We start from the raw sequence: 16,489 nt of genomic DNA, 5'->3' as shown, positions 1-16,489 counted from the left end.
CCCGCACCTTCTCCCGGGCGGACGCGCACCACTAAGATTGGGCCCGGCGAGCCGCCGTCGCGGGGCTGCTCCAGCCCATCCACAGCCGGAAATGCGGCCGGAAGCGGCTGAGTCTTTAGGTGGTGCTGGACTGCACCTACCTAGCTGGAGTTCAGTCCTGGAAAAGACAAAAGTAAGGACTGGACGCCTTACTGCGCCCGGCACCTCGCCAGCGCCCGCTGAGGAGGTAACAGAGCGGAGGGAGGCAGTGAAGTGCTGAGATCAAGCTCCCGGGTGACCACGGCGCTCACCCCACATGCCGCGTCCTCGCCTGGGAACCGTTCATCAAGGTCTTACAATGACAGGAGACAGAAAGTTATACGTCAGTAGATTTTTAAAGTTAAATGAAGTTTTTTTTAAAAGATTTATTATATATACAGTGTTCTGCCTGCATGTATGTCTGCACGACAGAAGGGGACACCAGATCTCATCATAGATGGTTGTGAGCCACCATGTGGTTGCTGGGGTTTGAACTCAGGACCTGCGGATGAGCAGCCAGTGCTCTTAACCTCTGAGCCCCATATCAGTGAATATTTATTTGGATTTCTCTTCCAAATTAAATTAATCTACTTTCTCTTTAGTTTATGCAATCATATTCTTGAGTCGAACTCACTATATAGATTAGGCTGGCCTTGGACTCGAGATCCTCCTGACTCTGCGTCGCGAGTGCTGGGATTTAATGCCTGCACTACCACACTCGGCCTCATCTATTTATCTGACTTGGTGACAGGTCCTCACTATATAATCCTGGCTGGCCTAGAACTCACTATGTGCACAGGCTGGCCTCAGACTTAGGTTTGCCTGTCTCCACCTCATAAGTGCTGGGATCAAAGGTGTGTGCCACCATGCCAAGCAATCAAAGCATTTTAAAAAAGAAAGTTGGTGGAGCCGGAGAGATGGCTCAGTGGTTAAAAGCACTGACTGCACTTGGAGAACTCCCTGGTTTGATTTCCAGTACCCACATACTCTGAGGGCACCAGGCATGCATACTGTTGCAGTTACGTACATGAAGATGAACACTCGTACACATAAAATAAAACTTTTAAAAATGCATCGGTAGAAACATCAAGTAGATGGGGACGTCTGTACTTGAGGCCTCAGATGCCCTCTGCTAACATCCTTAGCTTTTGAGCTGGTGGAAAGAAAGGGCCTGGGCCAGGCGGTGGTGGCCCACGCCTTTAATCCCAGCACTCGGGAGGCAGAGGCAGGCGGATTTCTGTGAGAAAAGAAAAAAGAAAAAGAAAAGAAAGGGCCTGTTGCCGGGCGGTGGTGGCGCACGCCTTTAATCCCAGCACTCGGGAGGCAGAGGCAGGCGGATCTCTGTGAGTTCGAGACCAGCCTGGTCTACAAGAGCTAGTTCCAGGACGGGCTCCAAAACCACAGAGAAACCCTGTCTCGAAAAAACCAAGAAAAAAAAAAAAAAAAGAAAGGGCCTGTTACTGCATCCCAGGATTTTACCTGATAGTTACAAAGATGTTTGGCCACCTCATAGTCACTGAAGTTCTAATTAGTCAGCTTGTCTTTTAGAATGTTTAACGAATGTGTTTTGTTTTTGTTTGTCCTGCAAACTTCAGTTCATGAAACCCAAGATATAATTATCATCTTTTAAAAAGGGGGAGTGGGGGGGCGGGGCTGGAGAGATGGCTCAGAGGTTAAGAGCATTGCCTGCTTTTCCAAAGGTCCTGAGTTTAATTCCCAGCAACCACATGGTGGCTCACAACCATCTGTAATGAGGTCTGGTGCCCTCTTCTGGTGTGCAGGCATATACACAGAATACTATATACATAATAAATAAATAAACATTTAAAAAGGGGGAATGGGGTCTACTGAACAAACTGAGGTTCAAAAGACTCAGATTATTTATTTATTTATTTATTTTGTTTTTCAAGACAGGGTTTCTCTGTAGCTTTGGAGCCTGTCCTGGAACTTACTCTGTAGAACAGGCTGGCCTCAAACACACAGAGATCTGCCTGCCTCTGCCTCCTGAGTGCTGGGATTAAAGGCCTGTGCCACCACTGCCCAGTCAAAAGACTCAGATTTAACAGCAAAACAAGAAACCCCACTACATTAGAAACAGTTTCAAATGACCTCTGGCTTTTGTTCCTTTTTTGTTTGTAAACTCTTCGCCATTAAACCAAAGCAAGATTGGTAAAATTGTCATTTGTGTGGTCAAATGTGTAATCTAAGAGAAAACACACCTTCCTTTCCCTGATGAGCTTAAATTCCATTTGAGAGCCATTATAAAATTTATAAAAATCAGCTGCTATTGACTTTTGTGACCTGGGCCTGGGTTAAGAATCCATGCCGCAGTCCTTCTGGACTTTCTAGTGTGTGGCTCCTTCGCTCTGCTCTTCTCATTCACTAATATCAGACCAAGGTGATTGACAAGCAGCACTGTTTTCTAGAAGGTGCTATGTCCATTGGTGAGTTTCCACTATTTTCAGTTGTTGGAACTAGAAGCAAAATCTCCATTTTGGTTTTTCTCAAAAAAGGCATGCAATGGTCTGCATTTGATGTCTCCAAAAATATCAAAAGGAACTCAACAAACTTTGTTGTTTTGCCTTGCTTTGCTTTTTTTGAGATAGGATCTTATTATATAGGCTTGGCTGGCTTGGAACTCACTATGCAGACTAGACTGGCCTCAAACTCACAGAGCTCTGCTCCCCCATCCCCTAATAGTGCTGGAATTAAAGGCAAGTACCACCACTCTTGGCTCAATAAATTTTTATAGCCTCTTAAAAATTTTTGTCATAAAGCTTGCTAAAAATTATGACTACCGCAGAAGAAATAATGAAAAGTAGTTTGTTATTATTATTTATTAATAAATTTTATTATTATTTAGATAAGATTTAAAATGAGACAATTATGTCTGACTTTCCTTCAGGTATCTTTTGGAGTAAAAAGTTTTGTATGACTTGCAAGGTGGTTGCCATCCCTTCCCATCCTTTTGCCATTTTAAAAGCTACCAGTTTACACACCCTGAGAAGACTAACATGGCCAGGTTAGTGTGATAAGCCTGTCATCCTGGCACTTTGGAGAGGAAGGCAGACTGTAATCTTAGAACACCCTGTCTATCGCGAAGAACCAGGACAAACAGGCAAACGTCAGGAAAGAACTCAATGGGAACGTGCTGTAATAGAAGGGTGTTTAGCGTCTTCTCATGCCGCCCTCTGCCCTTCATTCCCTATACGTTCCTTTTTAAGGTTGTTGTTGATTGGTTTTGCTTTTTGTTTGTCTGAGACCTGTTATGGTATCCAGACTGTCCTCAAACTGGCATGGAGCCAAAGGGTGACCTTGTGCTCCCCATCCTCTTGTCTGTGCCCAAGTGCTGGGAATGTGAGCATGCGCTGCTGTGCCTGGAGGAAATACAAAGTTAAATGTAAAATAAGATTTGTAACTATTGGCAACTAAATTGAAATTTTAGAAAATATTCCATAGTAAGTCTATATGCTGCTATCCTGCAAACCCCTATGTATTTGTATTTATTAGTTAGTGATTCTTTTTCATTTGTTTGTTTATTTCAAGACAGGGTTTCTCTGTGTATATCTCTGGCTGTCTAGGAAATCATTCTGTAGACCAGGCTGGACTTGAACTCAGAGATCTACCTGCCTCTGCCTCCTAAGTGCTGGGATTTAGTTAGTGATTCTTAAATATTATAAAAAACATTCGCACCAGAGCAAACTCGTAGTAAATCTTTGAAAGGGCAGTTGTGCTGGAGACAGGGCCCGGGGATTGAGAGATACTGCTCTTCTAGAGGAGTTGAGTTCCCAGCACCTGTGCTGGATGCTATCACTGCCTGTAACTCCTGCTCCAGGGACTCTGACACTTGCTGGCCTCTGAAGGCACTTTTTAAAGAGGCTCCTGTACTAAGTGGTTCCTTTTTTGTCCCCCTTTCTTTGGAAACAGATCTGAAGAGATTCGCTGTCCACGGAGCATAGCCGCCCTCGGCCTGTGCACTACTTGTTTGGCAATGCTCAGGAGATTGACTGTTTCACAGGTGCTCTTTGCTGTCGCCCTTGGAATTGCTGGAGGAATGTATATTTATCAGCCAATATTTGAACAATATTCCAGAGACCAGAAGGAATTAGAAGAAAAGCTGCAAGGGTTTCAAGCAGCAGAAGAAAAGAAGAGCTAATTCCGCATCCAGTGAATTTGTAGGCGCTGCTCGCCATTCTACTGAAATTACACATGGACTATTAATCTAGTAAAAATTTAGGTACATTTTAATAAATAAATCATGGGTAAAGGATTAAGGTTATTTATTTATAGTTTTGTTTTCAAGACAGGGTTACTCTGTGTAGTCCTGGCTGAACTAGACTTTGCTCTGTAGACTAGACTGGCCTCGAACTCAAGAGATTTGCTTGTGTCTGCCTCCCAAATGCTGGGATTAAAGGTGTGAGCCACCACTGCGAGGCAGTTTAAGTTATTTATAACATTAGTTCTTTGTTGGTTTGTTTCAGGGCAAGAGCTCACTATGTAGCACAGGCTGGCCTCAAACTCTAAGCAGCCCAACCTCAGCTTTCCAAATGCTTGGTTTATGGGAGTACCGGCATTTGTTTTTTAGATAGGCTCTATCTGTGTAGCTCAGGCTGGCCTCAGACATGCAATCCTGCCACTGGTGCTGAGATTACAGAGTCTCAACACATCTAACAAATTCATTTAAAAAAAAATACTTCTTTTTACAACATCTTGAATTTTGCAGGCAAATGGATGGAGCTAGAAAACATCATTTTGAGTGAGGTAATCCAGCCCCAGAAAGACAATTATCACATGTACTCACTCATGAGTACATAAACATAAAGCAAAGAAAACCAGCCTACAAATCACAATCCCAGAGAACCTAGACAACAATGAGGACCCTAAGAGAGACATACATAGATCTAATCTACATGGGAAGTAAAAAAAGACAAGATCTGAGTAAATTGGGAACACAGAGGCCTTGGGAGAGGGTTGAAAGGGAGGGGAGAGCAGGGAGGGGAGCAGAGGAAAATGTAGAGCTCAATAAAAATCAATAAAATTTTTAAAAAATACTTTTAAAATTAATTATGTGTGCTTCATGTGGGTTATACACACAGTAGTGCAAGAGCCTCTGGAGGCATAAACTGTTGAATATCCTATAGCTGGAGTTACAGATGGTTGTGGCCTGCTTGTGGGTCCTGGGACTTTAATCCAGGTTCTGTGTAAGAGCAAACATGCTCTTAAGTGTCCAGCCATCTCTCCAGCCCCGAGATGTTTCGCATTAGTGTTCACTTATTTGCAGTATGTCTTCTCAGGACAGGGCATAATTTCCTATTGCATAAGTGAATTCAGTATGCTTAATAGTTTAGTGTGTTTTTTTTTCTGTGCTGGAGAGATGGCTTAACACTTAACAGCACTGGCTTCTCTTTCGGAGGTTTTGACTTCCCAGCACCCAGTTGGTTCACAACCATCTATATAACCATAGTCACATAGGGTCCATGTCCTCTTCTGGTGTGCAGATAGATGTACATGCAGACAAAACATTGATATACATAAAACACATCTTTTTTAATTCCCCTTTTGTACAGTACACACAAATGTGAGAGTTCTGCCTGTTAGCGTTTTCCAGTTTTGGAGACTGAATCCAGGGCTTCCTGACGCTATCAAAGTGTGCTCACACCGACCTATACATCCCAGTTAGAGAAGGTTGTGAGCTGCCGTGTGGGTGTGGCAGCTAAACCTCCATCCTTTGAAAGAGTAGCAAGTGCTCTTAACCGTGGAGCCATCTCATCAGCCCCTGCTTTTTAAATTCACATCGAATTCACTCAGTAGCCAAGACAGGGCTTGAACTTGTGACTATCCTTCCTTAGTTTATAGAGTAGTTTTAGCTACAGGCCTGTGCCATCAGGGTTGGCTTTCTTATTTTTTTAAACTCTTGCCATGTAATCCAGGATGGCATAAACTCATGACTGAGCACAAGTTGGCTTCAATCTGTCGCCTTCACCCCTTTTCCAGACTCACGTCACTTGCCTTGATTTGGTGTTACTTGGATGTGTTCAGACACTTACTTATTTTGTAGAGAGGGTCCCACTGTGTTGCCCAAGCTGACTTCAGACTCTGGGATCAAGTGATATTCCTGCTTGAGCCCCCCTTTTCCATCCCCCCCCAGTGGCTGGGATGCAGGCACCTTCCACTCTGCCCATCTACCAATGACGTCCTTTACCTTCCTTATTGAGGTCCTTACTGGATGTTGCTGAGTCTCCTACTTAAGTCTCCTACTTAAGCATTAGTCTTACAGGTAAGTTCTAGGGGCCAGGAGCAACTTAACCTAGTCCACTGTTGCAGCCTATGTGCCCTGAAGTGCCTACTCATTGAAAGCATCCTCAGGTGATGAATGGCCACAGTACCTGTCTGTAAACGCCAAGTCGTGGCCCTGCTCAGCTGCAGAAATGGAGAACGCTGAAGGTGGGTATTCCACCTGGATCTTACCATCAGCGGTCAGTGTTGTTCCCTACTATAGTTCATAGACTGTCCCCCAAAGTTTGTGTGTGGGGTGTTCGGTCGTCAGTGTGTTGAAATTGAAAGACGGTAGCTCCTTAAGAGCTAGTTCCTGAAGGAATACAATTGCCTAACTTTTCCTGAGGAGTCTATTTCTGTTCACCCCAGATAGAGAGGAAAGGATAGAAAAGATTCTGTTCAGGGCCAGCTTGGTGAAGCCAGTGAGTTTATTGGGATTACTTACAGAAGTGTGGGTGGCTCCAGGAGCTGCTGTCCTCAGAAGGCTCCTTGGACATGGTTGAGAAACTGACCGCACCGTAATGCAGTCCCAGTAGCAGCAGACAGGAGGGTGGACTGGCCAGCAGGAACCGGACTGCTGGAGTTTGTGGGGGAGGCCTCTCAGATAGCTGCAGGGACAGGAGCTAAACTCAGGCTTCCCGGCATCTTGCTTCTCTCAGATCTGGAATTCTGAAAGCACATAGGGGCAGGCCCAAAGGCCAGTGTTGAAAGTTCCGAGCCACCTTTGGATGGATTTGGATAATAATCTCATCCTGGGGTCAACATCCAAGCTCCTCAAAGAAAACCCTGGGCATCGAGAAGAGGCCGCTGGGAGGCAGCAGAGGCTCACAGGTCGCTCCTAACCCTGTCTTAGTATGTTATACCTCCCCACAATTTCTCTTACTGTGTATTAACTGTCCTATCAGTGTTTTAGGAATTCAGGCTGACTGTAAGCAGAATTAGACTCCACTACACTGGCCTTTACCTCCCAGAATGGTGTTTGTTTGTTTGTTTATTTATTTATTTCCTGCCTGAATCTTAACTTATTTTTATCGCTGTCATATCCAGGAACCCCTGGCAGGCCATGCCCAGACTGTCCCCAGCGAGGATGCACAGCCAGGAAAGGGTTTTTAGAACAGATCTTCGTTGGTACCAGGGCACACCTCGCCTCGCCAGGATCCTGGGGCAGTTTGACGTTTTTGTGAATGGTACTTTGGGTCTCAAAACGAAAACCACCCTCTGTGGTTCCCGCACCTTCCTCAACAGGGCAAGAAGACCTGTTCCGGGCCAGACGAGGCAAGAGGTCGTTTCTGTGGCAGGGGGCCTGCGGGCAGGTGACAGGAGGCGGAGGCGGAGGCCGCGCAGGGCCCGCCCCTGCCGCGCTCTCCTTCACGGGAAGTGATGTGGGGCCGGACGGAAAAAACCGCCAAGCACCCAAAAAAGGCCAGTCATTTGGGGTCCCAAGCTCCGTTTGGAAGGGAGTGCCTAAGGGACTGAACACTACGGGGACGCAGTACCTCGAGGACTCAGCACTGCAGGGACGCAACGCCGCGGGGACGGCACCAAAGCCCAGAGCACCGAACCGGGTGAGTGCTCTACGTCCTCGGTGCCTCAGGTTGCGGGCGATCGAGCTGGCCCTGGGGGGGGGGGGGGGGGCAGAGGATCTTCAGACGGGATGCTGGTCCCGTTAGGTTCCAGGGATTGGGGTCCAAGGTTTCCCCAAGTGAAATCTAAGTGTCAGAGTCCCCATAAGGAGGTAAGGAAAGGAAGGTCCACTCCACCCGGCTCTTGTTCCCTCGCTTGGGTTTTGACTTTAAAGTCTTTAGAGTCCCGCTGCTTGCAGAACAGAAAGGGCTCTCCCTTTTGCTGTAATTCAGAGAACCCAGCCTGTCAGCCAGGTCGTAGAGTTACCCTAATGGAGGTAGAATTAATGCGATGACACATTTTGGTCACTTTGTCAAGGCCGGGTCTTTGCCCTGCAGCTGGGTACCGATTTAGAAATTCAGGTCTGAAATGTAGGCGATCTTGAGATCTCAGCAACCCCCTGGCCTTTGCAACCTGCTGTTCCCTGGAGTGTTCCCCGCAGGTTTCTCTTATAAGCCCGAGGGCTAACAGCTGTTCCAGTTAGCTGTTCAGCCCTGCTGCCTGAGGGAGGCAGGAGGCATTTTAAAATCATTTCTTTAAAGCTTTCTGGAGAGTGAAAACAGCGTGGAAAAGGTAATCCTCACATTTGGGAGGTGGACAAAGAAGGATTCAAGGGTCAAGGTCAGCCTTTGCTAAGTTGTCAGCTTGAGGCCAGCCCGGGTTATAAGAGACCTGTCTCAAAAAATAAAATCACAAGGAAAAAAAAAAAAGAGCTGGGCAGTGGCGGCGCATGCCTTTAATCCCAGCACTTGGGAGGCAGAGGCAGGTGAATCTCTGAGTTCGAGACCAACATGGTCTACAAGAACTAGTTCCAGGACAGGGTCCAAAGCTACAGAGAAACCATTTGGGGGGGGGGCAGAGGAAGGGAGGAAGGAAGGAAAGAAAAAAGAAGTAAAAAGCATACAGCAATGCTGAACAACACCTGAATGAAAATTGCTTTCTGTATTTTCCGTTGGTCCTCCCTCCCTCCCCTCACCCCATCCCCTGCTTCTTTTCCATAACCTGTCATAATTTTTGTGTATTTATTTTTGACAAATTTGTGTGTGTGTGTGTGTATGGAGGTCCATACATGTGCATTTATAGGGCAGAAGTCAGTGTTGACTGTCTTCCTCCATTACTAGCCACTGTGTGTGTGTGTATTTATGTATGTATGTGTGTATGTTTGTCTTTTGTTTTTAAGATGGGAGTCTCACTGTGTAGCTCTGGTTGGCCTGGAATATACTACATAGACCAGACTGACCTTCAGCTCACAGAGATCTTCCTGCTTCTGCCTCCTGAGTGCTAAGATTAAAGGCCTGGCCACCTTACTTTTTTTGAGACAGATTTCTCACTGAACCTGGAGCTCCTTGTCTGGACTGGTTGGTCAGTAAGTTCCAGGGGTCCTCCTCTCCATCCCCAAGCATTCGGATCATATACCTGTACCTTCACACCCCAATGCGGGCTTTGGGGATCTCAAAGCAGACTCTCCTGCCTGCACAGAAAGTACTTTGCCCACGGGGCCATCTCCCCTGTCATTGTTTTGGTTTTGATTTTATGAGACAAGGTCTGATTTTCATACCCAGGCTGGCCTTGAACTGGTGACAATCCTGCTTCAGCCTAGGAAGTGCTGGGATGATAGCTGTGTGCCACCATGCCCAGCAGGCTGTTTGTTTGAGGTCATGAACATTTGTGCTTATGGTAGTTTTTTTCTATACACCCAGAATTCTTATAGTTTTAACCCCTCTATTTTATTCTTTGGTTAATTTTAAGTTAATTTTGTGTGTGGTGTGGGGTAGGGGTCTAACTTTATCTCCTCAAATGTGGATACTCACTTTTCCCAGGAGTGTTTGTTGACATGACTGTTTGGCCATTTGAATTTTGGCCCTTTGGCACCTCTGTTGGAAATAAATCAGATACAGACGTGGAGTTTGTGTCTGGATTTGTAGTCTTCTACGTACCGTATGCCTGCCTGTTGTTACAGTGATGGCGCCCTGTCTGGATGATTGAGCCCATGGAGTTTTGAAGTTAGGGCATGCCAGGCCTCCAGCTTTGCCCTCCTGTTTTACCGTTGCTCTTGGCTGTGGAGAGTCCCTTGTATCTCTGTGGAAACTAAGGCCAGTTTCTCAATCCTGTTGCCTTGGCTTTCTAACGAATGCAATGCAGACATTTTGAAGTGGGCAGGAATCTCTGGGAAGCAGACTTTGCACTTTCTTTCCTGATACCTGTCTTCCTTTGCCTTCCCCATCTGTCAGGGTCCAGTCCCAACATTATTATCTCTCTGACCAATGTGGAGGCGTGGGAATAATTGAGACACAGTTCACACGGCAATATCAGGAGGGAGTCCCAGGGCTCGTTCAAACCCTGAAGATCACCCGCATTTATTATCCAAACAGCTTTTATATCAAAAGGTAAACTGAGGGGGAAGTTTATTGGCATTTTGTTTCCGGGGTAGCGGAACTAAAGTCACATCTGCAGTATGGCTGCTCTGTCGCACAGCCTGGATTAGCACCTCTCCCCAGGCGGTCTCCACAATTACAAAGAACGGAGCAGAATGATATTGGCATATCCTGATCCTTTTAGAATGGCAACTCCTGCTCTGTGTGGCCAGGCATGAGCTGTCCTGTAAGTTTGGCCATACAATGGAGGGCCTGTATAATATTGCCCACACTTCACTCCTGTAGAAGCTCACACTACACCCTGGAATTGCCCTCAAGTCTCTTCTTCCTTTTATGTCCCATACCCAACCTGAGCAAATGTTCCTGAGTCTACCTTGAGTATAACTAATTTTTTTTTGTTTACAAACATTTTAAGTGGACAGAGAAATGGCTCAGCAGTTTAGAGCACAAACTGCTCTTCCTGAGGACCCAAGTGTGATTCCCACCATCCATATCAGGCAACTCACAGCTGTTTCTAACTCCAACTTCAGAGAATCCAATGCCCTCTTCTGGCTTCTGCCAGCATTGTACTCATACACGTAATTAAAATAAATAAATAAATAAATAAATAAATAAACCTTCTAGTAGTTACATTTCCTGAATCAGATTGACTAGTGGCTAAGAGTACTTGCTTTTGCAGAGGACCTGGGTTTGGTTCCTAGCACCCACATGACAGCTCATTAACTGTCAGTAATTCCAGTTCCAGTGGACCTGGTGCCCTCTTCTGGCCTCTGCGAGCACTGCACTCTTGTGTTACATGTACATACATGCAGGCAAAACACTACACAGGAACTCAAAATAAATCTTTTAAAAACATTGCATTTATTTATCATTTGTGTAGGATGTGTATGGGAGGTCAGAGAACATCTTGTAGGAGTCGGCTCTTTCCTTCCACCACGTGGGTCCTAGGGACTTAACTCAGCTCATGCAGCTTGGTGGTGATCACAGAGATGCCTTGTCTACAGTGTTTTAGTGTGTGTTTGAAACAAGGCTTTGTTATGCATCTCAGGATAGCTTGGAACCCAGTGAATAGACCAGGCCTCAGCCTCCTGAGTGCTAGCTAGGTTTAGAGTCAGACAGACTGGGGTCGCATCATGGCTTATGGCTTACACACACACACACACACACACACACACACACACACACACACACACACACACACACAGAGAGAGAGAGAGAGACAGAGACAGAGACAGAGAGAGTTGGGTTTGGATATATAGGTGCCAGGGACTCAGGTCGAGCCCTCACCAGAACAAATTGTAATGTAAATATCTGTGTTTTCTGCTGGTTTTAGGCAATCCCTGTGAAAAGGTTGTTCGACCCACAAAGGGTCCGGACCCACAGGTTGAGAAGTACTGGTATAGCCCCATAATTTTCTTAGCAAAGCATCTTCATATAGACCTCCATTTCCTCCTGCTGCCCACTGCCTCCCACTGAACGAGGAATTGTGAGACTTCCCAGTGAGAACTGAATTAATTCGGCCTAGAAAGTATGATAACTAATTTTATATGTTTTATGTGTTAGGAATTATTTCAGCACCGTATGGAGTATTTGAAAACACACACATAATGCATTTCCCAAATAAAACAGATCGGAAAAAACAGGGCTTGCAGGGTAAAGTCTGAGCCTCTGAGAAGAAAACCCTCTTGCCCTTGTGTGATTGGCTCTTGAGAAAGTAGCTCTTGCTTTTGTATGCATCCACTCTTTATGCCCTGTGAGATTTGCTTGGATTGTGTTTGTTCCTCTGCCTGGTGATTAGGAAATTTGAGTTGATGGTCTGGCTTCCCTTAAATTGATTACTCTGAGAGCAGACACTGGAAGCTAAGATAAAAGCTTTTAGTGAACAGGAAGTCCTGGTGTAAGAGGCAGGAATGGTGAGCATCTAGCTGGCTAGGACCTTCCAGAGTGGGGGCTCAGGGGTGTGCCCATCAGTTGTCTTGTATGATTAGGATCCATTAATGCATTGTATTTATTGCCAATTAAAATTAAACATCTAGCCTAGAAGGGATTGGAATTTCCTTCCTTCCTTCTTCCCCTCCTCCCTTTCCTTCTTCTCTTTCTGCCTCCTCCTTCCCTACTCTCTCTCTCTTTCTATCTAATTGGATCTCATGTATGTCAGGCTAACCTGGAACTCACAGTATAGCTCAGGATGCCCTTGAACTTCTGATTATCTGCATTCTGCAAGGATTATGGGTATGTGTTACCAAGCCCATGTGAAACTCTAATCTGAGGATGGGGTTCCAGATTTACCAAATAAAAACCATTAAATTTTTCTTTCTTCCTTTAATTTTGTCCCCCTGTTGAGTCAGGGTCTCAATGTAACAAGCTAGCTCTTGGCTACCCTGACTCTGCCTCTTGATTGCGGTGCGCACCACCATACCTCATTCCAAAATACAAACATAAACAGTTCTAGTTAGAGATCATGCTCATCACGGGAAATGCTTGTCCAAGTCCAAAGAATGGCTGAGCTCTGGCTCGGTGGCTGTGTGTCTCCGCACAGAATTTGTTAATGGCACCAGAGCTAAAAGCAAGTCAGAGAACCACTGGTTTTACTCTAGGCTTTCATGGTAAAGGAGATCCCCACCTAGAGAGGCTAAGTCTGTTCAAGTTACATAGACTCCGGGGTGGAGCCAGAGCTAGATCCAGGGTCCATGGCACAATGCCTGTCTTAGGAAATTATGTGTAGGGTGGGATGCGACGGCCTTGCTGCTGTTCCCGAGGACCTGGGTTTGGTTCCCACCATCCACACTGTAGCTCACAACCATCCATAATTCTAATCACAGGGGATCCAATCCCCTCTTGACCTCTCCAAGTACCAGGTGTGCATGTGGTGCATGTACATTCACGCAGATGAAACACTCATACACACACAATGCATTTTAAACATTTAAAAGAAAATCTGTAGCTCCAGTTCCAGGGGACCCAGTACCTCCTTCTCACTTCCATGGGCATGAATGACATACACACAAGCAGAACCCCCATACACATAAATTAGGGGGAAAAATCTAAAATTTTTAATGGAAGGAAGGAAGGAAGGAAGGAAGAAAGAAAGAAAAAGAAAGAAAGAAAGGCAGTCCTGTAAATGAACATGTTTTTGTCTGCCACTAGGAAAACCATATTTCAAAGCCCCTGATTTTTTTTTTCACAACCTGGATGGTTAATTCATATTAAGCCTTACCAGCTGCCAGGTCAAAGCATAATAAAATCGGTTGCCAAGAAACGGAAAAGTCTGTTCTATCTTGTTTGCTGCGGTTTGTCCCGCCGCATGGGCGGATGGTAGATCATCTGGGTGTTACCGTGTGCTAATCTTCTGTGTATTTGTGTCACTAGAGGCGAAGACAAGGTATCAATTGCCCGGTTAGACATAATAGAGCTCTTTAATTCTTGCGTTATCCTAGGATGGGGACATGAGGTGTACAGCGCCAATCTGTACAGATGCATAGATAGAAATCTCTCGCTTGTAGCTGGGGATGCCGCTCATTATGGGCTTGCCTGGCACGCATCAAACCTCTTTCTGCTCATTTGGGTTACCTAAGAATTGTGTGTTTGTTTGAGACAGAGTGTCCTGTAGCTCAGGCTGGCATGAACTTACTATGTAGCTAAAATGAGTTTTGACTTCCGATCCTCCTGCCTCCCACTTCCAAGTGCTAGGATTACAGGCCTGAGACCCCATTCTTGGTTTATGTGGTACTGGGGATTGAGTCCCGGGTTTCATGTGTCCCAGGTGAACACTTAACCAACTGAACTACTTCCTGTGTCCTATGTAAAATAATTAAAAATAGCACAATAGAAGAAATATGGGAAAATAATCTAAAATTTTTTTTTATTTTTTTTTTTTTATTTTTTTTTTTCTTTTTCGAGACAGGGTTTCTCTGTGGCTTTGGAGCCTGTCCTGGAACTAGCTCTGTAGACCAGGCTGGTCTCGAACTCACAGAGATCCGCCTGCCTCTGCCTCCCGAGTGCTGGGATTAAAGGCGTGCGCCACCATCGCCCGGCAATAATCTAAAATATTAACCCATAGTTGTGGGCAGGGTTTCTTTATTTCTAGCTGTGTTTGTTAATTTTCTTTTTTTTTTATATTTATTTATTTATTATGTGTACAATGTTCTGTCTGTGTGTATGCCTGCAGGCCAGAAGAGGGCACCAGATCTCACTACAGATGGTTGTGAGCCACCATGTGGTTGCTGGGAATTGAACTCAGAACCTTTGGAAGAACAGGCAATGCTCTTAACCTCTGAGCCATCTCTCCAGCCCCCGTGTTTGTTAATTTTCATTCCATATTTTTTGTTTGTTTGTTTTTTTTTTGTTTGGTTTTGAGACAAGGTAGCCCTGGATGTTCTGGGACTAGCTCTGTAGACCGGGCTGGCCTCGAACTCAGAGATGCGCCTGCCTCTGCCTCCAGAGCACTGGGATTAAAGGTTTGGCCACCACTGCCCGACTTCCTTTCACATCTTACTTGTACAGTTGTGATGGCCAGAATGAGTGCAGCCCCTGAAGAGAGCCTGAGAGGACCCGGGGCGGCCCAGCAGGCTGCTGGTTGTTCGGAGCTTATCTTATCTTACTAGAGACCAGGATACCTCTTCATTCACCTTCTTTACTCTGTATGAGAACATAGACTGTGGTGTCTTTGGCAAACTGGCTCATCTCTGTGTCCCAGGCCACGTGCTTGAAAGAGCCAGCACTGCAGGGATCCCTGGGATGTCGCTGGTGGTCAGTTACTGGGCGTCCCTCTAGCAGCCTTCACAGGGGTCATCATTCCACCCCCGTCTATCTTTCTATCTGGGGCAGAGTCTCTTACAGTCCCAGGCTGGTCTCATGCTCACTGTATAGCCCAGACTGGCCTTAAACTTGTGTTTCCCTTGCCTTCGAAGTGCTAGGATTATAGAGACATTTTTGGGCGCCACAAAAATGAACAGCTATGGCTGGTGTTGCATTGGTACTGGCCAGAAGACGCCGCTGAACAACCAGTGCCCAGGGAAACGGTGGGCTAGCTGGGCCAAATGTAGACAGTAGTGAAACTGAGAAACCCTGCCGCAAAATCCCTGAGTCTCTTTGACTTGCAGCTTCCTGAGTGAGACGTCTCCTCCATTGTGAAAAGTTAACTGTATCTAATTTTGCCAACTTTTCCCTTACCTCAAGTCTCATATGTTAAAGATGGAGTTAAGGCTCCCGTCTATGCTTGTGGTGGTTTGAATAAGAATGGCCCATAGGCTCATATATTTGAATCCTTCTTCGTTGTCGTTGTCAGGGAGTAGCGCTGTTTGATAAGGAGTAGGGGGATTAGGGAGTGTGGCCTTGTTGGAGTAGGTGTGGCCTTGTTGGAGGGAGTGTACCACTGGAGATAGGCTTTGAGGTTTCAAAAGCCTGTGCCAGCCCAACCCCCTCCCCCACCTCTCTCTCCCTCTCTCTCTCTCTCTCTCTCTCTCTCTCCCTCTCTCTCTCCCTCTCTCTCTCTCTCTCTCTCTCTCTCTCTCTCTCTCTCTCTCCCTCTCTCTCTCTCTCTCTGATCAGTATGTAACTCTCAGCTATTGCTCCAATACCATGTGTACCACCATACTCCCTGACATGATAACAATGGACTAAACCTCTGAAGCTGTAAGTCAGCCCCCAATTAAATGTTTTCTTTTATAAGAGTTATCATTGAAGGACCAGGCATGGTGGCAGAAGACTTTAATCCCAGCACTTGGGAGGCAGAGGCAGGCAGGAGAATCTCTGTGAGTTAAGGCCTGGTCTACAGAGTGAGTTCCAAGACAGGCTCCAAAGCTACACAGAGAAACCCTGTCTCTGGGGGGGGGGTTGTCATGGTGACAGTGTCTCTTCCCAGCAATGGAACACTGACTAAGACAATGCATGTATATACTTTTCATTCCTACAAGGTTGCTACTGAATAGTGGGGTCTGAGAATCCCGCCCTCTGGGACTAGTGATGTCCTTATTGAGAATCAGGTTGACTTCATGAGAAGGGTAGACCTGTGGCCAAGCTAGAGGCTGGACTGAAATGCCTATTTGTGTGACCCCAAAGGGCATATAATCAAATGGTGCCAAGGATCTGGGCATATGAAGCCTGTGGGCGCCTCAAGCCTTCAGCTCACCTGGGCCTGTGCTTCCTGAATTCCCAGCAGACGCCTATAGTTCCGTGCCACGGGTACCAAGGAAATA

General features: G+C 46.0%; 2 protein-coding genes across 7 annotated transcripts in view; both read left to right on the top strand.

The window, feature by feature from the left end:
- The first annotated feature begins 36 nt into the window (after window positions 1–36).
- Pigbos1 (PIGB opposite strand 1) lies at window positions 37–4,288 on the top strand. 5 transcript variants are annotated; one of them, XM_075965284.1, is made up of 2 exons: window positions 37–172; window positions 3,946–4,288. In XM_075965284.1, the coding sequence occupies exon 2, from the start codon at window positions 4,010–4,012 to the stop codon at window positions 4,172–4,174; it is 165 nt and encodes a 54-aa protein (XP_075821399.1). In that variant the 5' UTR covers window positions 37–172; window positions 3,946–4,009; the 3' UTR covers window positions 4,175–4,288. The 5 variants fall into 5 exon arrangements, with proteins under 5 accessions (XP_075821399.1, XP_075821396.1, XP_075821398.1 ...); XM_075965281.1 differs by having other exon boundaries at window positions 93–226; XM_075965283.1 differs by lacking the exon at window positions 37–172 and adding an exon at window positions 192–329.
- A 3,372-nt stretch (window positions 4,289–7,660) lies between these two features.
- Window positions 7,661–16,489, top strand: part of Rab27a (RAB27A, member RAS oncogene family) — a 51,945-nt gene continuing 43,116 nt past the window's right edge. The window contains exon 1 of one of the 2 annotated variants that reach the window (XM_075965286.1): window positions 7,661–7,859. The gene's annotated coding sequence lies outside the window, so the exon portion shown is untranslated. The remainder of the gene's footprint in view (window positions 7,860–16,489) is intronic. The other variant, XM_075965285.1, reaches the window with a different exon arrangement.

The sequence above is a fragment of the Microtus pennsylvanicus genome, chromosome 3 (genome assembly GCF_037038515.1).
Source record: "Microtus pennsylvanicus isolate mMicPen1 chromosome 3, mMicPen1.hap1, whole genome shotgun sequence".
Taxonomy (NCBI): Eukaryota; Metazoa; Chordata; class Mammalia; order Rodentia; family Cricetidae; genus Microtus; species Microtus pennsylvanicus.
The sequence above is the reverse complement of the archived record's forward strand: the minus strand, read 5'-3'. Positions and strand labels throughout refer to the sequence as shown.